The sequence below is a fragment of the Ailuropoda melanoleuca genome, chromosome 16 (assembly GCF_002007445.2).
Source record: "Ailuropoda melanoleuca isolate Jingjing chromosome 16, ASM200744v2, whole genome shotgun sequence".
In the NCBI taxonomy this organism is placed as follows: domain Eukaryota; kingdom Metazoa; phylum Chordata; class Mammalia; order Carnivora; family Ursidae; genus Ailuropoda; species Ailuropoda melanoleuca.
This window is the reverse complement of record NC_048233.1, coordinates 24107986-24130634: the sequence shown is the minus strand read 5'-3', so window position 1 is coordinate 24130634 and position 22649 is coordinate 24107986. Positions and strand designations below refer to the sequence as shown.

At 39.2% G+C, this 22649-nt stretch overlaps 1 protein-coding gene across 1 annotated transcript in view; it reads left to right on the top strand.

Annotated features, from left to right (window-relative positions):
* Positions 1–22649, top strand: part of ITPR2 (inositol 1,4,5-trisphosphate receptor type 2) — a 494278-nt gene that overhangs the window by 350646 nt on the left and 120983 nt on the right. Inside the window, 1 exon segment of the mRNA XM_034646080.1 lies at positions 81–203. Within this exon segment, the coding sequence (XP_034501971.1) occupies positions 81–203 (123 nt within the window).

The following is a 22649-nucleotide window of genomic DNA, read 5'->3' as shown; positions in this document are numbered from 1 at the left end:
ATTATACCTCATAAACAACATAAAATGTCTGTTGTTTGTGGTGTTTCAAACCTTGTTGTTCCTATTTGCTTCTTTGATAGGTGGATGTGATGAAGAATGCCTATAACCAAGGATTGGAATGTGACCATGGGGATGACGAGGGCGGAGATGATGGTGTTTCCCCAAAAGATGTTGGACACAATATCTATATCCTGGCCCATCAGGTGTCCCATTTTATATCTTGTATTATTGCTAATCTTATCAGTTGTGTTTTGTGTCATGGCTTGTTATATTTTCAAGTTCTGGTCCCGTCATTTATTCAGCACCTGCCCCCTTGCTCTGAGCCAAGGAAACGCTCCCAGAGTGCCTGATTGTGTTCCCAGAGCTGTGCTAAGTGTTGATCCACAAGAAACTGGTACTTGCCACCAAAAACTGCTGGGCCAGGAGACAGGAGACAGTGCCAGGTTAGAAGCTGAGAAATAGACAAACCATGACAATAGATGGAAGCTTGAAGGAGAAAGGAGGAAAGGCGAACTGAGAAGATAGAGGGTGTGAAGTAAGGGGGTACATGTGGTCTAATCGAGACACACCTTGCAGACGGCTTCTGGCCTCTTTGAGTTGTGGTTTGGCATGCTTCATACGGAAGCCAGAAGAGGCTGCCTCTAATTGGTTTCCATTGGACTTCTAATGGATATGAGGCTAAATTTTAAATTATTTTAGAGGACCCATTGCCATTCTATAGTTCTCTATGAGAACAGGCACTTGATAAGTGTTGTTTGAAGAATTTAATTTTATTAACATGAAGACCAACTTTAAATTTGCATCTTCTACTGGAAATTTTTTTAGGAGTTAAAAATTTTAAATGTACAGTGCCAGTTTGATTTTGTCTATAGTGACTCCCTCTTTTTTATGGGATAGAGTCCAAACTTTTCCAACCTTTCTTTCTAGTCATCTTCTCACATTGTCTACCTCTCCCTTTTCCTTCTTCCTCATACAGCTTACCAGTTAATTGAGCATTGATCGATATAAAGTACATTGATTTATTCTCACTTTTTTATTTTTCCAGTTTTATTGAGATGTAATGGACTTACACAGCACTGTGTCAGTTTAAGGTGTTAAAAGGTTGCCTTTAGACACTTCTTGCCCTTCTCTTCTCTGTATAACTGTATAGTGTGTGTAAACTCGAGTGTAATCTTTACAAAAGATTCCGGGAAGGAGTCAGATTTTAAAATATATTAACAAAAGAGGCAGCTTTGGTTTTTTAATACGGTTTGATCACTGTGAAGATTTTTGGGTCTCTCATTGTATAGCAAAATGCATATAGATGGAAACAGATAAGGGCAGATGGGTTATAGCTAGAAAGACAAAAGAGAATTTTAAGTACTGAGGAGCTGAAAGCCAGAATGAAGGACAGGTTGAAGGAAGAACACAGAGGTTTAGGAGGTAGAAAAGATGTCATTTTATTTTTATTTTTTAAAGATTTGTTTATTTGAGAGAGAGTGTGTGTGTGAGAGAGAGAATGCACACAAGCAGGAGTAGGGTCGGAGGGAGAGGGAGAAGCAGACCCCTGCTGAGCAGGGAGCCAGACATGGGGCTCAATCCCAGGACCCTAAGATCATGACCTGACCTGAAGGCACTTAACCAGCTGAGCACCCGGGCGCCCCAAAGGTGTCATTTTAGAGAGAGAGAGAAATTCAGGTGACAGGAATTGAGTCAGTCTAGAAAAGGAATGACTAAAGATTGAACGTGAGTGGAAAGAAACAAAATCACCGGCTGAGAATGAAAATCAAATTAGCTACTAGGAGGAAGAGAGAAATGTGATGGGCCAGCATGTGCATGGACAAGGAGCTATTTCAGGAGCTGTAGCATTGTGGAAGGAAAACAACAAGGAAGAGTGGGCCAGAGTTAGCAATGAAAATTTTAGAGGAAGGAAGTAGGGGAATTCAGCCACCCATGTTTTCTTGACTGAAAGCTAGTCTTGCTCTGTCTGGAGAGGCTGGCCCCTCTTGCATGAGTGAGCGGCTGCACGAACAAGTCCTGACATGACAGCCTGTCAGTGGGGAATGAACAACCAGCCCAGCTAAGTTGGCCTTGGAACCGGTAAAGTGGCAGAAGTTTGAACCAGTCATAAGGAGAGGAGGTTTAAAAATGCCATCTCAGATTACCCATATGATATGCGGAACAGTTAAAATGTCGAGGTCAAGAAAAGACTTTTGTAGGTCAGTTCATTTTTAAGCAGACTAAGTATAAGAGTAGAGAGTACAGATTTTAACAACAGGCCATGGAGGATGTGGAAAAGAATGGAGAATGAGGGTAAAGAATGCAAGAGCTGGCCATGTAATGAAGGATAATGGTATAAAATATGAAAGAAGTTAAAAATGCAGATGGCATAAGGGTCAGGGATCTTGATGGGTGTCAGTTTATGACAGTGCTTGGAGAGAACAGATTAGATTCAAAGACCATGGTAGAGTTGTCCAAGGAGTAGGAATTCAGTAGTAAAAAAAAAAAAAGGAACAGAGGATACAATTTACTGAAATGAAGAGATAAAATTACGGATGTGAAAATGGCTTGAATGGATATACAGAGGTTTCTTAATTTTGCAAAACCAAAATGTTGAAAGAGCAGTAGTTTGCAGAGTTGGGCTGGTACAACATAGAGATACATCAGTGAAGCCAGACTTAGTATAGGGAAGAAGGAAATTCTGAACACTCTAAGCCTTGTGATTAAATTGTAAGAGTAAATATGAAGTGAGAGTCCATGTGTGTTCTTCTAGGAACTCAAAAACAGGATAGGAATGGCAAAATATATGGAACAGTGTATGTAGGTGACAGTGTAGAGTTAAGCAACTGTCTGCTTATTTTCTTAGAGTGACAGGGAACATTGTTACCTTATTACTTTCAAATGTATTCTCTTGGGTGACTCCTCCCACCATTTTTTTTTAATGAAAAATTCAGTTTTCACTCAGAGAAGAGAGCCCACTGTGCTTTTTTGATCTTTCCACAAGTGACTCCTTTGGCATTCTCTAAGCTGACATGTTAATTTGGTTTCTCAGGAGGCCAACCATGGTTGCTGAGTACTTTAAGAATCTGCTGTCCAAACAGCCACCACACAGAGGCACAAATGCAAAGAGTAGGAGTCGCGTGCTTTGTTTTCAGGAACAACCATGTAGCTGTGCTCCAAGGGTTTGGTGGAGCCCAGGTTTTGCTGCTTTCATTGTGGATATGGAATTATTTGTCTCCTGAATGCTGATGACCATGCAGATTGGTTTCTGCCTTTGCACAGTTCAGTAATTCCAAAACCAGGGTTCAACTTCCTCCTTGTTTTACTATAATCATCTTTTGTACAGACAGTTTATTTTGGTGCACTCAGACTTTCAATTTTTGTTGTTATTCTTTTCATGGTAGTGAGGTAGTTCTGCTTTTTCTACCGTGACATCCTTTTTGGCCCTTCCTGTGGTTGGTGTTACAAGAAACAAATAATGCTTCTTGTAAGTGTCTTGTCTGATCTACATAAAACTATAAATACACCAAAAAGGGAATTTCTTAAGTTCTAATACTATGGTGCGTGCATAACATTTCCTTAAAATTCAGCTATGGGTCCTTTTTGATCTTCTGTCCTCCACATGTTCTCCTTACAGATCTCTGCCTCCTCTTTCTGCTAGGCTTATTCTCTTATATTTTGCTTTGTTACTCTTCCTCTCCTCTTTATTCTTGTCTTTCCATAGAATAGTCACTGTCTGCAATCTAGGACATTCTTCAATACTTTGTATGAGTTTAACATGTATTAAACCATATTGCTTTTCTGCTCCCATGTAGCAATTTCTGTTTTTCCGTCTGAAAAGCTTTATTTTCCCCCAAGCTTTATTGAGCTATAATTGACACATAACATTGTGTAAGTTTAAGGTGTATAATGTCTTGATTTGGTACATTTATATATTGCAAAGTGATTGCCACCATAGCATTTGCTTCATCCCATTGCATCATTTTTTCCTTTTTGGTGGGAACATTTAAGATACAATCTCTTGGCAACGTTCAAGTGTATGAGTACAGTATTATTAGCCATAGTCACCCTGTTGTACCTTAGATCCCCGGAACTTGTTAGTCTTATAGCTGGAAGTATGTACTCTTTGACCAACATTTCTCCCAGCCTCCAACCCCTGGTAACCATCATTCTACTCTCTGTTTCTCTGATTTCCACTTTTTTCGATTCCACATATAACAGATCATATAGTGTTTCTCTTTCTCTGACTTATTTCACTTAGCATAATGCCCTCTAGGTCCACCCAAGTTTTTGCAAACAGCAGGATTTCCTTTTTTCTCATAGTTAATATTCCATGTATATATTCCATATATATATATATATATATATATATATATACCATATCTTCTTTATGCATCATCCATTGATGGACGCTTAGATTGTTTCCATATCTTGACTATTGGGACTAATGCTACAGTGAACATGTAGGACTCTTTATTTCAATACCTACCAGAATTAAAATGTATATGGAGAAAAGTATTAATTAGCAAATGTGTGGAAAGCAAAAATAACTCCTGGCTCATAAGGCAAAAAAGAATGGATCACTTCACTTTTTTTATTATTATTCTTATGTTCAATTAGCCAGCATGGAATGGATCACTTTAATTGGCTATATGAAATTATTTTTTAAATATAGGTTTTAAATTTTTCATGAGCTTTTCCTATATCGCTAAGTGGTCTTTGAAAACATCATTCTAATGTCTGAAAAATCATTCATCATTTGAATGTACCATAACTTATTTAATCACTCCTATTGTTGGACATTTGGTTTCCAATGTTTTTGATATTATAAATTATGCTATGATTAACATCTTCATACATTAATCTTTGTCTGTTACACGGATTACTTCCCTAGGATAAGTTCCAAGAAGTTTAAGTACTAGATCACAGGGTAGTAACTATTTTATGGTTCTTGATACATATCATAAAATTGTTTTCTGCAGTGTGTGATGGTGCTAATCTTACTGAATCCTAAATTATTACCATTTAAAAAAATCTTTGCCAAACTTATAGTGTTTGGAACATAGTGACTACTTCACAAATGTTTGTTAAGTGAATTAATGAATTATAGATGAAAGGGGGAATCTCATTTTAATTCACATCTTTTGAATTACCAATAAAATGGGCTTTTTTTTTTTTTTTTGGAGTGAGAGAAAGGAAGAGGGCCAGTGTGGGAAGGGACAGAGGGAGAGAGTCTCAAGCAGATGCCCCATGGAGATGGAAACAGTAGTCAGACGCTCAACTGACTGAACCCCCAAGTGGACCTTTTTTCATGTTATTAAGTATTTCTATTTTTTGTGAATTATTTGAAAATGTGCTAATCCTATTCTGACAGTGTTCATTTTTTGTTAGTGAATTTTAATTAACAGTAACAAATCTTAGTCATCGTAGCTATATTTACTTCTTCCTGATTAATTGCTTTTTAATGTTTTAATGATAGGTTTCTTCTGCCCCGTTGAGATCTCTTAAACACACACTTAGATTTTCTTCTGGTGTATAATGAATTCAGTTAAGTATTTGATTATATAATCTTCCCATGTCCTAGTGCAGGAATAATAAAAAAGCAAGTTCTGAGGCTGAGCTATCTCTGAAGGAATAGCCCCAGATTCAGTAATAAGAGGAGTCCACGAGGGCAGGGTTTATAGGAGTCACATGAACGTGATGTAGAGCGTGTGTCATGGAAAGAGCTTTAGCAGAAGTCAGGGCCAAATCCAGCCACCTTCAGGGTCAGACAGGGCACGTGAGTGAGCACTGTGGGAACAGGTGAACGTGGGACAGTCTGGTGACCCTCTTCCAAAGCAGGCGGCCATAACTCACACCTGCTGACTTTCCAGCTGGATTACAGGCCCTAGATTTCAACTCCTTTCGGCATTTCACAAGAAACCTGAGTTTTTAAATTTTTGAAAAATGTAAAATCTCTTAATTTTTCAACATTGACAACTCATTTGATAAAAACACTGAGCAGTCCAAACAAAACTCACCAGCAAGTGGAAGGCAGCCCATGAGCCATAGTTTGCCACTTATGGAATAGAGGGTCCAGATTTCTCATTTATTCTTCATTCAATTGCATGGATCTTTTGAGTGCCTACTAGATGCCAAGCACTGTGCTGGATATTAGGAATAAAGCAGTGAAGACTACCAAGAGATCAGCTCTCAGGGAATTTATATTCTGACTGGGAGCAATGAAGAGTAGACAGACCAGAAAGACAGCAGATAGTGATATAAGCCCTCCAGTGAGTGAGAACAGGGTGTGATGATGAAAGGCAATAACGGAAAGCTATTGTAGATTGGGGATCAGGAGGGTTTTCTCTGAGGAGCTGAAATTGAAACTCGCTCCAAGTAAAAAAGCAAATGCCAGCAGTATGAAATGGGGAAATATGGCAGACATCCCAGAGAGTGGCCTGAAAGTGGCAATGAGCTTGGCGTGTCTAGAGAAACAAAAGATCTTGTAGCTAGACCCTCAACCAGATGTTAGGACTCGAATATTATAATCATAATACAACGACCCGAAGGTCACTTATTACAAGGTAGTCATTTAAGAACATTTATTGAGTACCTTTTACGTCAGGCATTGTTTCAGTTGCTAAAATGGAAAGATGAATAAAGGTGCTATCCAGAGCTCACAATTACTACGCTTTTGTTAAAACGGAGGTATGCACGAGACAGGTATGCATGAGATACATGTGCCCTAGGAGTTAGGAGAGGATTCATGGAAGCGGTGATACTTGAACTGAATCTTGAAGGCTAGAAGGAGGAGGGAGAACGTTCCTTCAGAGACAACTTCTGCCAAAATGCACCATAGATATTTTAGAGAAAGGGACTTCTTTTGGGAATATTGGTAGGGTTTTTGTGTGGTATCTACTTATGTCTTTATATGAAATGAATTATAATAATTTGAATTAAGTCAACATCTTTGATAACTGTGAACACCTTGATTATAGGCATCTAATAAATGTTTCATGAATGATACAAGTGAATGAATGAAAAATGAATGAAGGAATGACTAAGACATGACATACTCTAAAACGTCAGTATTTATAATTTCAGTATTATAACAAAAAATCTGAATAAAGATAATTTCTTGTTATCATCATCATCCTTATCATGATCAAAATTAATGATAAATTTTTCCACTGGAGTATAAATACTTTGTGCATAGGCACATTTTTTTTCTGGTCCTATGCCAACTACATACCTTAGCATATAGTGGACACTCAAGAAGAGTTTGGGGAATAATTTCTTGCAAAAATTCATGCAGGCTGATAATATTTTTATGTAATACAGGTAATAAGTAAGATTATGAGGGTCCTACCAAACTGATATTAGCATGCTTGCAGTCAAGACTTACTCAACTCCTGTGGGCTTTTTAATTCTGTAGAGCAATCACATCAGCAAACCCTACATGGACAGAGCCCTGTAGTATCTCCCTCATGCCAGCACTTTTCTTACTTTTGTTCATGATGCCACTTCTGAGCTAATAAAATATCTCCTCCTTTTCTTAAAACTCATGTTAGTACTTCTTAGTTTTTCTAAGATGCAAGTTGAGACTGACTTACCCCATTTCTTAGATGAATTCCAACCAACAACGATCTTTTCCTTGTATTGAATTCTTACATCTGTTATGTTCACCCCGAACTGCACACATACTTTCACAAGAGCTTATGCTGTATATCATCCTAGAATTGTTCTTTGTTTCATGTGTGTAGGTCTTGGCTACTTAATTAGTAGATTCTCCAAATCTGGGCACCCATGAGGCCTCATTAAAAAAAAAAGAAGAAGAAGAATATCTTTTTTTCCACAAAGAAGAATATCTTGGGGAAAAAATACTTGACATAATAGATTTAAATCCTCTAATGGGCGCCTACCCTACATATCTTTCACCAAGCAGCAAAGAATCTTTGGATTGCTGCCATTTATATGACCTCTCAAATTCATGGTTAATGGGAGCAATAAAAAAATGCAATCCAGGAAATGGATTGAAATTGAACTCCGTAATTGTTAGTTTGGTGTAAGGATCATGAAGCCAAGTTCGGTGGAAGCAATTATTTTTCCGCTCAACATTTCATGTTTGGTAGCTATATATTTATTTCTGAGTGACATAATTGTTAGAGCATCAATCTGAATTCTAGCAACTTTGAAGGCCTTTGCTTTGTCTTTGGCTCATCCTTATGTCTGCTCTTATTTCGACTTTATCCACTGAATTCAAAGTCTATTAGGAGAGTTAGAGATACCAGGCAGGGGGACTTCTATATATTTTTTCCATTCAGAAAAAGACATAGCATTTCCTAACATATTTTAGACACCTGGGTTGGTACCCTGTCCCCAGTCGAGGCCAGTATCTCTTTCTTTCCTTTCAGGAGAGAGAGAATGGTAGGAATAGCCATCGTGTTTCAAGTACTAGGATTCTTTTTGTTAAGTTATACTGACAGAATTTTCTCAATGTCCTGATAGTCCTCATTCATCCATTTTCTTTTCCTGAAGAATTTAATCTCATAGCTGCAATTTCTTGAGCTATATTCATTTTAAAGGATATGCATATACATACTCTAAATAGCTAAATTTTAATTTTTACTGAAGTGGTATGCAGTGTATATATTACTCAGACTACTTAAAATGTTTTCCTTAGAGACTTTGCTACTCACCTCTTTGGGGCTTCTGTTTTCTTATGCTAATATATAGTAATCAGCATTGCTTCATTTACTTTATTTGTAGAAACAGAAGGATGGGTTTGTAATTGGATACATAACTTCCATCTTTAATATCTTTGGAGGGTTTTAACTAACTTACAATTACTTCATCTTTATTATTGCTTGTAGTGCAGAAAGTAGCAAACACAGCTGGGTTTTTCGGCTCACAGAAGCGCTTGTAGCTCAGTAGCATGTTGGCTAGAGTATTGTACAGACAGCTTAGCTCTTATTCACCCTTGCACCCTGTATTTTCTCCATTAGTTGATGACGTCACTCGGCGTCTCTGACTTCACCTTCCTCATCTATAAAAATATGAGGGGTGTCCATCAACTACGCTTTTAGAGTAAACTTTCAGAGACTTTTAGGGACCCTAGAGAGTAGTTGGACAACAATGGCTCCTTTACTGGATTAGGTTATGTTTTAAATAATGTGACGGAGAAACTAACCAGCTACTGGATATTTTTGTATTTATGTATACCTTACCTACTTACGAAAGGAATTTGAGGTTGAGTAAGAAATGCACTTGTGAAATTAGACCGTTAGAATTCAAGAACAAAAGCCTTGAGAAGGAAAAGGAATTTAAGTATGCTGAGGGTCTCGGCTAATATTCTTACTGCTTATCGGTAGGACTCAGAGCTTCTGGTAACCCAGACTGAAAAATTATGCACAATACAATTAATATCTGTACTATTCATTAATGATCACCTTTTTTTCACTATTCAATTCTAAAAGGAATCCATGAAAGGGAGAGGACAGCGGGGTAAACAGTGTTTTCCAAACAGTTCTGCACAACATGCCAGATTGAAAAAAAAATGCACAGAACTGTTTTTCAGTCCTTGGGGATGAATAATGTTCAGCATTTCTGAGTTATAATCAAAAGCGAGTATAGATAAACGTGAAGCGTGAGGAGTACAGCAGTCATTGTGAAAATAGGTATGTAAGATCACTTCATAGGGGGACTTTGATAATGTAGAAACTTTCTGATATGTGAACTTAGTTGAAAAAAACTTTCTTACATCAAGAGATTATTTTTCTAAAATCTCAGAAAGTAGACTTAACCTAATTACCCAGCTATGTGAAAAAAAACCTGTTGTTAATCTTGACAACAGATACGTAGAGAGATAAGAGGCAACTAAAGGAACTTCACCTGAAAACTTAACATGATTGCAAGTTTTCTTTCCTAAAAGATATAAGAAATCCAGGATCAACTATTTTTCCCCCACCAAAAGATATTTTTCTATGTTGCCTTCACAAAGCAGTTTGAGTTAATAAAATAAATGGTTATTAACTGATGTTATTTTGAGCATTAATTATTCTGTGTTTCTTGGCAACCGAGGCAAAAAAAAGAAATACTAGTTATATGATTCATATATAATGCAAAAAACCCCCCACTCATATTGATTATTAGTGAAGCACAAAATTTCTTTGTACTTAATTTGAAGAGGAATTTATTGAGGGAACCCTTATGTAGTAATATTAATTAATAGTGTTGTAACAGGTTAAGATTAGTAGGCCTTCCTCACTAATATAATTTAGAAGTAAAAAATGCCTGTTAGACACCAGATTTAAAAAGAAAAACAAAAACAACCTTGTTGTATCCTGTTGCCATGCATTCTCTGTAGTCAAAAGGGTAAGCAGATTTTCAATGAAAATTTTAACATAACGTAAAGGTTGAAAATGTTTTCGACAGACATTTGTGCGCATGCATCTAGCATCTGCACAGAGCTTGGTGCATAGGAAGTGCTCTACAAATGTTAAGACTCATCAGAATTACTTTCCTGACTTTCCCCAGCTACACTCATTCTTAATTCCTTCTTTATTCAAAGGGTATTTATTCATTACCTACTAGAACCAGGCTCTATGCCCAGTGCTGGGGATAAAGTAGTGAGCAGACAGACCCAAATCCCTCCCCTTGATGAGCTTACCTCCTCATGGGGAGGTCTCCCTGCTTGTGATCACATTATTTACTCCTTCTGGGGGCAGATATTCTATAGACCTCCTTTGTGCCACGGACGTGAAGATGAAGGTGTGAAAATGAGATACAGTCTCTACCTTCAGGAAATTTACCATTTATTACAGGGAGATATAAAAACAATCACAGTGTGCCAAGTCCTGTGGATATCTGGGGTGCTCTGGGGTCTCAGGTTTTGAGTGGGCCTGGGAAAGTGAGCTTGTGGCAGAGACAAGGGAGACAGAGAGTCAGGGGAAGAGTTAGAGGAACAGAGAGAGAGAGCAATTTCCTTCTATACTCGATCATTCCATCATTTGCTCCTCATTCAAGCATACAGATCTGCTTCTCTAAAACCCCTAGTCCACTGGGCCATAACTTGGCTCCCTTTAATACCAGAACTTCTCAAAAGATGGTACACAATTGCTATCTCCAATTCTTCTCTTTTTATTCTGTCTTGAATTCATCCCTGCCAGGCTTTCATCCTTAGCATGGCACCAAAACAGCTCCTGGTGAGGTCACGAGTGACTGCTGTCTTGCTCAATCTGATTTGTTCTCATTCCTCAGCCTATTTGACCTATCACTATCATTTGACATAGTCACTCTCTTCCTCTGGAAATACTTCCTTCACTTAGCTCTCACACAGCACAATTTTTTGGACTTTCTGCTTCTTTATTGGCCCCTTCTCAATTTCTTTCATTGGTTCCTATTCCTCTCTCCTGCTTCTATCAGAAGTGTTCTAGTCAGTGTGTTCTAGGATTCATTCCATGGATCTCTTGTCTCCTCAATTGACACTCCCGAGATAATCTCATTCAGTCACATGACTTTAAACACCAGCTGTACCACAATAAGTCCCAAATTTATATCTTCAGCGTGGGCCTCTCTTCTGAACACTGGACTGGTACATCCAACTGCTTGTTTGAAATCTGCATTTAAATGTCTTTTTAGGCATCTCACACTTTACATATCCATAATGGAACTCTTGATTTTCCCACCGTTTTTCCAACTTTGATACCAATCCAGACACTCTGACTCCAGAACCCGAGCTCTTTACCATTACTTTAACCCAAGTCTGTTCCTGTGTGTTCCCATCACACACTGTGCTTACATATATCACTGAGTTGTTGTGGCCTACTTAGTTGTTTGTCTTCTCTGCTAGGCTTCAGATTCAGTAAAGGCAGGAGCTATGTTTTATTCATGAATGTGTTGCCTAGTGCATAATACTTGTGTTTGATACAATAGATACTTTCGAGTGAGTTAGTAAGTGAGCACATATTACAGTCAACAAGTGAGTTCAAGAGATGACTAGGAAGGAAATAGGTTAATGTTGGCTGGAGTTAATGGCAATGGGCTTTGTGAAGGGGCTGACATTTTAGATGAATCTTACATATTGATGAGATTTAAATTAGGAGAAAAGAGAGAGGGAGGCCTCTCCATCACAGGGAACAAATAAGTATAAGAAGAGGTGACATTCACCATGATATGTGTAGGGAGGTTATGTGCTCAGGGACATTACATTAAAGGGACAGAGAAGACAGCATGGTGCAGTTGTGGGAGGTAGCAGTGGAGGGCACCTCTTACCAAATTCTAGGGGGCTCTAAGGACCAAAAAATAATTCAGTGGAAATATTTGTTGAAATGTGACATAGCATAAATTTCTGCTAAGCTGTTCCTTCAGGTACTTCGTTTTCATTTATGTCGCCTTAAAATTAATGAGACATTAACGATTTTGTAGAATGCTAAAACAATAACACGAAAACAAATGGCATAGAAATCTGCTTTAGAAGGTGTCCACCAACTCAAAAGCATTATTGCAAGACTTTAAAAGATCTTTTAATGGTTGTACTTTTTATTCATGCACTAATTCATTCCCTGAAATTATTAAGCAAGTGTTTAAAGATAAATCAATTAAAAATGAACCCTTGAGAATGTGTAATTAGTAAACACATAAGCCAGTATAAAAACATGGATGTCAAAGCACTAAGTAATATTCTGGGCATGTGTTTGTATGTGTGCTTGCATGTATCTGCCTATGTGTATTGATTAACTTGTTTTTCTAGCTAAAACAAATGTAGGAAAGATACTCTGTAACTGACACTTTATTCTGAAGATATATTGTGGAAGTAGGAGATGGGATGGCAGGACAGAGGGATCCAACTAATATCTTCTAGTCAATAGATCCAATGGTAGAATATTAAGCTAGTGTATGAAAATAATTTTTTTCTGATTTAAGAGCTGAGAGACTCATGGAGGTAGGCGAATCTTACTAGCAATGCAAAGAGCTTTTTCAGCGTTTGTGTTTTGTGGCTGTTGGCCACAATTTGTGTTGTGCATTTTGAATTTCAGAATTACTTACACAGGCACAGAAAAATGACAGACCATTGTAACAAAATAATTCTGGAAGATCAACTAATGGATTAAAAAGTCAAGTTTCAGAAAGGGAAATAGTTATCCTCGGCCAGACCAAAAAAGTCCCCCTTCTACGTCACAACCAAGTAGTTATGTGAAATTATACAGTAGGGGGAAAGTTCTGGAAAGTCCCTGTGGAGATTTATGTTATTAATGAAATAAAATCATTTTTGGAGATATAAAGTTGGTTGGTTCAAAAACCATCTTCTGGAAACCCATGTGTGTGTATGTATCTGTGTATCTGTTGATCTGTGTATCTGTCGTTTAAACCTCTGGTTGGCTCTGTGAGACCTGCAGCCTGTGTGTTATTTTTATAAAGCGTTTGCCAACATTTTGCAAAGAGGTCACATAGTAAATATTTTAGGCTGTCCGTGCTGCAGATACTCAACTTTGCCATTCTACTGTAAAAACAGCCATAGAAAATACGAAAACAAATGAGCATGGCTGTGTTAAAATGAAACTTCGCTTAAAAAAACAAAAAAACAAAAAACAGGTGGCAGACCCGATTTGACCCACGAGCTGTAGTTTGTCAAACCCTGCTTCAGATAATTTTTATATCTTCACAGCCAGAAAGTTTCCTGTGTCCCACAATTGAAATATCTTTATGAGTAAGAATTGATAGGTCACCAATTTGTAAGTAATTTTCATGTTTATATTTATAATGTTTAACTCATTTTGTATGTTAGTGTAACGCACACACACACGCACACACACACACACGGAAAGACATATACTTAGTGTTTCTGATGGGAGAGAAGAGAATACACTGGATGTTCTTTTCTTCCATTGCTGTGATTCTGTGATTTCAGTGTCTGTGACCAGTGGGAGCCTAATTATACATGAGAACTAACTGACTAACTAATTGATGGGCAGACATAGGTTCATTCATTAGATTGAGCATATGAATGAATCAAGTATGAAATAGGAGTTCTGAATGAATCAAGTGGAACAGAGCAGAAGAGGGGGACATGAAGTCAGAAGTAATTGAAATGAGACAGAATTAGGGGTCAAACTGGAAGAAACTTCGCTGGGGGGATCTGCTTTCATTGGATACCCATCTCGGGAAAAACCATGTCTTAAAGTTGAGGTCAAAAGCAGTGGTTCTCAAATTATAATATGCATCAGATTTTTGGACCCCATCCCCAGAAACTTTAAGTCTGGGGCAGAGCTCCAAAGAGCTTTTTATCATAAATTCTTTTTTTTTTTAAGATTTTATTTATTTATTTGAGAGAATGAGAGAGAGAGCATGAGAGGGGGGAGGGTCAGAGGGAGAAGCAGACTCCCTGCTCCTGAGCAGGGATCCTGATGTGGGCTTGATTCTGGGACTCAGAAAAACAACCTGAGCCCAAGGCAGTTGCTTAACCAACTGAGCCACCCAGGAGCCCTTTACCATAAATTCTTGATATTTTTATTCAAGTTGTCTGCAGGCTGCAGTTTCAAAAAAGTTACTCCAAACTTTCTCCCTCCTCAGTTTCCTTCCCTAATTATCCAAGAGCCAAATCATTCCGTTCCTCTTCTCGTTCCTCTGACCTCTTCTCATTCCGTTCCCTTCCTTCTACTTTTGTGCTTTCCACCTTCTATATATCAAGTTAATCTGTTATCACCTAACTTATTTCTGTTAACCCACCCTTTCTCAGAGATTAAAGAAATTAATCTCTGCTATTTAGTAACAGGATGATATCTTTTTGAATATACTTGCAGGGCGCCTGGGTGGCTCAGTTGGTTAAGCATCAACTCTTGATCTCAGCTCAGGTCTTTATCTCAGGGTCATGAGTTGAAGCCCCCCATTGGGCTGCCTGCTGGGCATAGAGCCTACATTAAAAAAAAAAAAAAAAGCTTGCACCAAAACAAACAAATGAAAACCATGACTCTTTTCTCGGCATATATTCCTTGGCCCTATAAGGCAATGTGAGAATCCCGAGTCTCTCACTGCTTTATATGTAAAGTCCCTAGTGGCCAAACAAGAAGAGAAGGCCAGAATGTTAGGCAAAAGAGGGAGAGGGCCAGAGATGAGGCCGAGGACGTAGACAGCTTCAGGTGAGGAGGGTGTGTGGGTCTTGCTAGGGGTTTTGGCAATGAGAAGCCATCACCACCACCTTAGCCCAAAGACTACTTCCTCTCTGGCCAGTTTAATGACTGGGAATGGTATGAGGAGAGTGGGAATGATGTGTGAATCTTGGATAACTCCCAGGTTCAGTGTTGGTGGGTGGATAGGTGATAGTGCATTTCACAAGGTTGGAAATAGAAAAGGCTTGGAGGTGGAAGGGGAGAGAAGCAGCTTGTTATAGGTCTGTGGTATCTGAGACTGTAGGGGACATTAGGCTGGAGCTGTACAGCGTGTGGTTAAGTGTACTTGATTCTCAGAAAAGAGAGCCAGGCTTGGGATATCGATGTACAGAGATGTTAACATAGATGCTGTTGGAAATGGTGGGTGTAGTTGAGATTTCCCAGAAACAGCTACTGGAATGAGAGGGGTAAATGATCAAGAATGGAACCCTGGGTAATATCACCCTTTAAAAGAAAGGAGGAGGAGAAACCTACAGAAATGGGTTGATATTAAGTGATCTGAGAATGGAACATGAACATGAGGTAGGACACAGACTCATAAAAGGGAGTGGGACGAGTGGCCCCAAAGAACTCAACACACAAGGTGTGGCCATAATTCTGATTCCAGGATTCGGCACTTAGCAGGTCACCAACAGCCTTACCAAGAGCGAGTGGGGGCGCCAAATGGGCAGTGGCAAACAGGGGAGGCTGTGGGATTACTACCTGTAAAGTAGATACACTCCAAAACGCACCTTAGAGTCAGAGAAGCAGTGATTCAAAGCAGCTCAAAGTCTCCTGTCCTGATCCCTATCTTATGCACAATGAAAGTGAAATATTAGTTCTAAAACTCAGAGGGGAGGGAGAATGAGATAAACACTGGCGCCATTACAACTCACATTGTCTCACTGTCACACTGAGCAACTTTATTGATACCCTCAGTATGCTGCAGATGCTTTTCAGGAGAAGTGGTGTGTGTGTGTGTGTGTGTGTGTGTGTGTGTGTGTGTGTTTTGTTTAAAATGTCCTCCAAGATTTCCTATGGCTCCTCATATTTATACTTTCCTCCCAGCTCAGTGGCCTTGTCTAAAAGCAGTATCTGTAAAGGGCTAATAGGAAATCCTCACAGGTTCCAGGTTGCAAAAGCAGATCTTGATCTGTCAGACGGGGCTTTGTTTTAGCTTGTGCCCACTCTGTGTGGTGCTTTCTGGTTATCTGGGAAGGCACGCTCTGGAATCACAGCGACGGTGCTAATTAAATGTCAGTGGGTCTGGGAGCTGCGGCGAGGCCTTCACGCTCAGATTGCTGAGACAGAGGCAGGAAGGAGAGGCGCATCAACCTCCCTGAAGCTCATTAGGGTAGAGGAGGGCTCGCGTTCAGACAGCTTCGGCGTTCAGGCTCTAAATGGACGCTGCAAGAGGGCCCACAAATGAGCTCCAAAAGGAATAAACAACTATATGGTTTTAACAGAAAACAAGTTCTTGGGGCAAGTTTTCCTTGAAATTGTTCCCCTCCATCACTCCTTATTTTATTGACTCTGTCACTGATTCTAGAAGTGCCTCATATTTAACTTGTTTTTAAAGTTGATCACTCCCACGTGTTCAACAATGACACAAGACTAAGGTAGAAGTCTTCCGAAGTAATAAATTGAACGCACATCTCAAGAAAAGAGCAATGCTTTGGGTGTAGGTGGTGACAGGCAGCCAGGCCCTTCCTCGCTTCCCCTGAAGGCCCTGACATTTTTCTTTTCATAGGCGGCAATCTGAGCCCAGGGTGGTACAGGGAAACTCAGCCTGGAAGTCGTCATCTGCCTCCCCCAAGGGTTACTCCGAGCTCCCTTTCTCGTGAGTGGCGTGCTGCTTTAACCAGTCATCAAGCTCAAAAACTGGCATTGGTCGTGACCCTTGAATTCCCGCCATCCAGACAGCATGTCCCGTCCATTCTACCTTCTGGATGTCTCTCAGATCTGCCCTGCTTCTAACTCTTCCTGCCTTTCCTCCTGTTGCCATCTTCGTGTCCTGCTGGACAACAGCAATGGTCTCTTGTTTCTTTGCCTCTGGTCAGATTCCTTTCAGTCCACTTTCCAGAGCGAAGTCAAAGGGGTTATTTTCAAAAGTGTCTGTCTCCTTATTCAACATTTTTTAAAAGATTTATTTATTTATTTATCTGAGAGAGGGAGAAGCAGACTCCCTGATGAGTAGAGAGCCCCACATGGGGCTTGATCCCAGGACCTTGAGATCATGACCTGAGGCAAGGGCAGACGCTTAGCCGACTGAGTCACCCAGGTGCCCTTCATTCCATATTTCAATAGCTTCCCATAGAACAGCGTATACTCACTGGCATGACTCAGGAGACCTTTTCACATCATGTTCCTGATTCCTCTTACTTTTTTCTATTACTTTAGCTCATATTTAGCAAGTCCTGACTTTGTATTGGGTGCAGTGTCTCATCCAATCCGCTCTGAGGTAAATGTTAAAAGACGCTGTGACTAACCTCATTTTGCAGAAGAGGCAAGTGAAGCATAGTGAAGCTCTGTTACTTTGCCCATGTGGGTTTGTTAATAAGTAGGATCGAAAGGATTTGAACCTGGGTCTGTCAGCACCCGTGATGCTAACTGTGCCATCCTCCTCTCTCGCCATCTCTGTCCTCATCCGTCCTCTTGCACTGTACATTCCAGAATCCGCCCACAGCCCTCACTATCCCCCCATCCCAAACCACCATCTCTCACTGGGATTATTGCACTAGGTGTCTGTTCTCCCTGCTTCCATTCACCGGTGCCTTCATGTCTTCACTAACACAGTGGCTGCACTAATTGGGGATTATGTCACCTGTCTGCTCAAAACTTTCCGATATTCCCAGTTTGTGAGCAAAAGTCAAATCTTGGCATTGGCCTCAGAAGCCTCTCAGTGTGACCTGGCCCCTCCGCCCCCTCACCCATCTCTCTGGCTACCTCCCTCCTGACCTGTTCGAGGCCACGCTGGTCTCATGGCTGTGGTCAAGAAATATTGCTGTGTGTCATTGAATTTACTCTTGCTTCTCCCTTTTAATTATCTGCTAAACCAATCTGACCATTTGATTTAAAATGGCAGCTTCCATTGCCCTAGGGCTCATTACTCCCAACCAACCGCTTTATTTTCGTCTTAACACTTGCCCATCTGTTTCTGTCTCCTCCACTACCAGAAAGTCAATCCATAAAAGTGGAAGGTTTATCTGTCTTGGTCACTATTATAATCCCAGTTCCTGGAGAATTACTAGGCACAATACATCAAGGGTTCATGAACTGTTTCAGAGTGAGCGTACAAGGCATACTCTAATTGTATTTAGCTCATGATTGCTTAGGTTATAAAGAAAATCATTCTGTTGTTTTGGATTGGGATAAGTGAGTCTTCACGTTATGCAAAGATTACATATAACATGCATTATGGATCTAACAGTTTTGTATTGCATTTGTAGATGACTCATGACCTCATCATATAATACCAAAGATACTTATCATACAGGCAGTAACTGTCTACAGTATCTATACGTTTGTGTTCCATACTTGTACCCTTACATGTCGTCTTTATCAGTTAGCTGTATGATTTTCTGAGACAGGAGAGCAAGATTTCCTAAATGAGTTTGTCTCTAAATTTTATTTCCTACCTTCCTTTCTCTTCTTTTCATGCCCTCCTTTGTCTTTTCATTTGCAACCTGGGTAATTTAACTTCTGATTGACTAGATAACATTTAAAAAGATGTTGGATGTCACAGAGTGAGCAAGTAACAAAATACATCTGTTCGAAATTCTTTGTCTCTTTTCACTTTGATTCAACTGATCTGAATCCTTACAGTTGAAATTCACCTTGCCACCTCATTTCCTCCTTTATTAGGTTTGCCTTTGAAATGCAGAAGTTCACTTGAGCAATAATTCTCTCACTTTTGAGAACCACTCTATCTAACAAAAGCTGACCTTTTTTAAAGCCGCTGTTGATTAGACAGTTAAGCATAGAGGCAGCGCTCGGATGATAGTTCTCAGTCTGATGTAACTTGGAAATAGAAAGCTATAACAACCTGAGGTTGAAATGCTTTCAAGCAATTGAGCTTAAAGTTCCTGAAAATTATCTCGTAGCGCTTCTTCTCAATTCCCCACATTCCACCCCCGATTTTACATCTGGCTAATTTGTGCACTTCAGATTGAATTCCTGAGCACACTGGCAGTGTGAGAACTGTTGTGGAACTCATCATTATAATTCCAGGCCTTTCATTAACCCACTTTAAAGTGGCTCCGTCACATCTATGAGCAACAGGAAAGCAACTGACTCATTCTTAGAATAGGTATATCATAGAGGAGAGTAGACGAGTAATACTGTGCTCTTCACTAAACCTGCTTGTTTCGGGAGCATAAGGAGCCTTAAGAACACAGATCCTCCAGTAATTCTCTTTGATATAGTAGTGTAGCTATTGCTGTTATTTCACGGCTAGGTAAATTAGACATAAAAAGGTCAAGTGATTTGTACGTGTTCCCATGAAAGGTCAGTGGCAGAACCAGAGATAATCCCTCAGTGTGAATAATAAGCCCACTCACTCCAACAATTGCTTTGAGAGCAAGGACTCTCTTTAAGTTTTCCCAGTCAACCGTAAGACCTATTTTAATATGGTCAAAGGCCTCAAAAAGATGATTCGTTTCACCTCTTGGCGCTTGCCTTGGAAAAAAAGAATCACTAGGAACAGTGAAAGAATTAGAATGCTTTTGAGAGATAGTGATGGTCTAATTCTTTTTTTTAAGATTTTATTTTTTTTTATTTGAATTCAGTTAGCCAAAGTAGCACATCATTCGCTTTTGATATAATGTTCAGTGATTCGTTAGTTCAGTATATCACCCAGTGCTCATCGTATCACGTGCGCTCTTTAATGCCCATCACTCACTTACCCCATCCCCCCACCCACCTCCTTTTCCGCAGCCCTCAGTTTGTTTCCCCGGAGTCAAGAGTCTCATGTGGTTTGTCTCCCTCTCTGATTTTTTCCCATTCAGTTTTCCCCCACTACCCCTATTATCCTCTGCACTATCCCTTATTTATTTATTTGAGAGGAGAGAGAAAGAGAGCATTAGTTGGGGGGAGAGGGAGAGAGACAAACAGACTTCCCGCTGAGTGGGGAGCCCGTGGAAGGACCCCGAGATCATGCCCTGAGCTGAAGGCAGACGTTTAATCCACTGAGCCACCCAGGCGCCCCGTGGTAGTGTAATTCTTATCTTCTTTGTGTTGTAAATAAATAACTAGTTACTTTATTCCAGAAATAAGAATTAAAACATCTTTCACATTTACAAATTGTACTTCAATGTTTCCTAAAAATCAATCTCTTCTAGAAAATTGAACACATATACAACTAAAAATTGATCATACAGAAACATTCCATGACAACCATCCATTCAATAAACATTTATTAAGGATCTGTTTGGTGCTGGACACTACTCTGGAGGCGTGGGATACAACAGTGAACAAGACAAAATTCCTGTCCTCCTGAAATGTATATTTTAGGCAAGAGAGACACACTAAAATCAAATAAGTAATACTGCACACTCACATATCGTTAGCTGAATTGTCATGGAGAAGGATCCTTGTGTTCTGCTGGTATTATCCAGATCATGTTTGAAAAATCACTAGGGGGCCTCTCGTCCAGTGAGGATGGCCGGAGAGAGGCTGCTGACCTGGGTGCTCGGAGGTACCTTCAGGCCTGGCTCAGCAGGGGTGTGGGGGAGTCACCCACCTTTGGGAAAGGAAGGGCTGAGTGGTGACCGTCATCAAGCAGCACTGGGCCTAGGGTGAGGGGAGGTGCCACTGGAACTGCCTGGCTGTCCTGGAAACTGAGGGCCCACCCATTAATCGCCTTTACATGACTTGGGTTTTGAACCCTGATTATAGTATCTGTATGGCACCTTTCCTAGTCCAGCCCTGAGCCCTGGGGAAGCAGGAAAGTGTGCTGGCCTCTTGCACTGCTTTGTCTCCAAAATAAACCTAAAATAAAAAAAAATTTTTTAAAGGGGAAAAAAAAAAGAAAAATCACTAGGGAGGGAACATGGATAGGAAATATCCAACACATTTATTTGTAGGTGCTTGACGGAGCTACTAAAGTAATATTATCCTCTCATCTCTGGATCTGAAGAAATACATTACTTCCTTTATAGGAATAGCGAGACCTAGAAATTTCAAAGACTTATCTTTATGAACATCAAAAAGAAACAGGGTCTGAAGAAATGTCTGTCTTTCATCAATTCTATAGAACAAAAGCTAAAACTCCCAAGTGTACATCATTTTGGGGTTTCCGAGCGATTAGTTAGTTGCTACTTTCTTTTTCTATTAATGTTTATTTGTATTTTGGATAACCACATGAAACATGTAGAATTAGTTTTTTTTCTTGCTTTTCACCCAGAAATATTCTATCTGTTTTGAATAGGACACTGCAACAATGATTAATATAGAATATTTTTGTGATATTCTGATTTCAGATAAGATGACCTACTTACTATTTATTTTCATGTAGTTTTAGTCATTCAGGAAATATTGATGTATATTCTTTCAGTGATATCAGAAGCAATTAAACATTAAATTATGTGATTAAAATTTTCATTATAATATAAAATGACAGGTATTTTCCCTTAAAATGATAAATTCTTTATAAAATCCTAATATACATAGCTTTTGAATTATTGAAGCCAAAGAAAGTATGACCTGTTTTAGTTAAGCGAAGTTGAACTCAAGAATAAATTGGACTTAAGGGGACCAGGGTGGTTCAGTTGGTTAAGCACCCGAGTCTTGATTTTGGCTCAGGTCATGATCTCAGGATTGTGAGATTGAGCCCCATGTCTGCACTGGGTGTGGACCCTGCTTAAGATTCTCTCTCTCCTTCTCCCTCTACCCCTCCTCTCTCTCTCTTTCTATCCTTCTCTTAAAAAAAAGAATAAGTTTGACTTAAATAATTGTAGGGGAAAAGCTTGTTTTAGAAGGTAATTTTGTTCATCTTTTCTTTTCATGAAAATAAGCATATAAACTAATTTTATAAACTAATGTGTAATATATATTTTGATATAAATTATATAAACCTCCTTATAAGCTAACTTTTTACTTTAATGGGATTTTAGTACAGAAATATTTTTAAAAGTGCACAGTGAGTTTAGAAATTAAAGCTATGACCAATTAAAGCTATAAATGACCTGTATTTATTTATTTATTATTTTTATTTCAAGTTTTTATTTAAATTCCAGTTAGTTAACATNATGTGGGGCTCGATCCCAGAACTCCAGGATCACGCCCTGAGCTGAAGGCAGATGCTTAATGACTGAGCCACCCAGGAGCCCCAAGCTAACTTTTTACTTTAATGGGATTTTAGTACAGAAATATTTTTAAAAGTGCACAGTGAGTTTAGAAATTAAAGCTATGACCAATTAAAGCTATAAATGACCTGTATTTATTTATTTATTATTTTTATTTCAAGTTTTTATTTAAATTCCAGTTAGTTAACATATAGTGTAATATTGGTTTCAGGAGAATTTAGGGATTCATCACTTACAT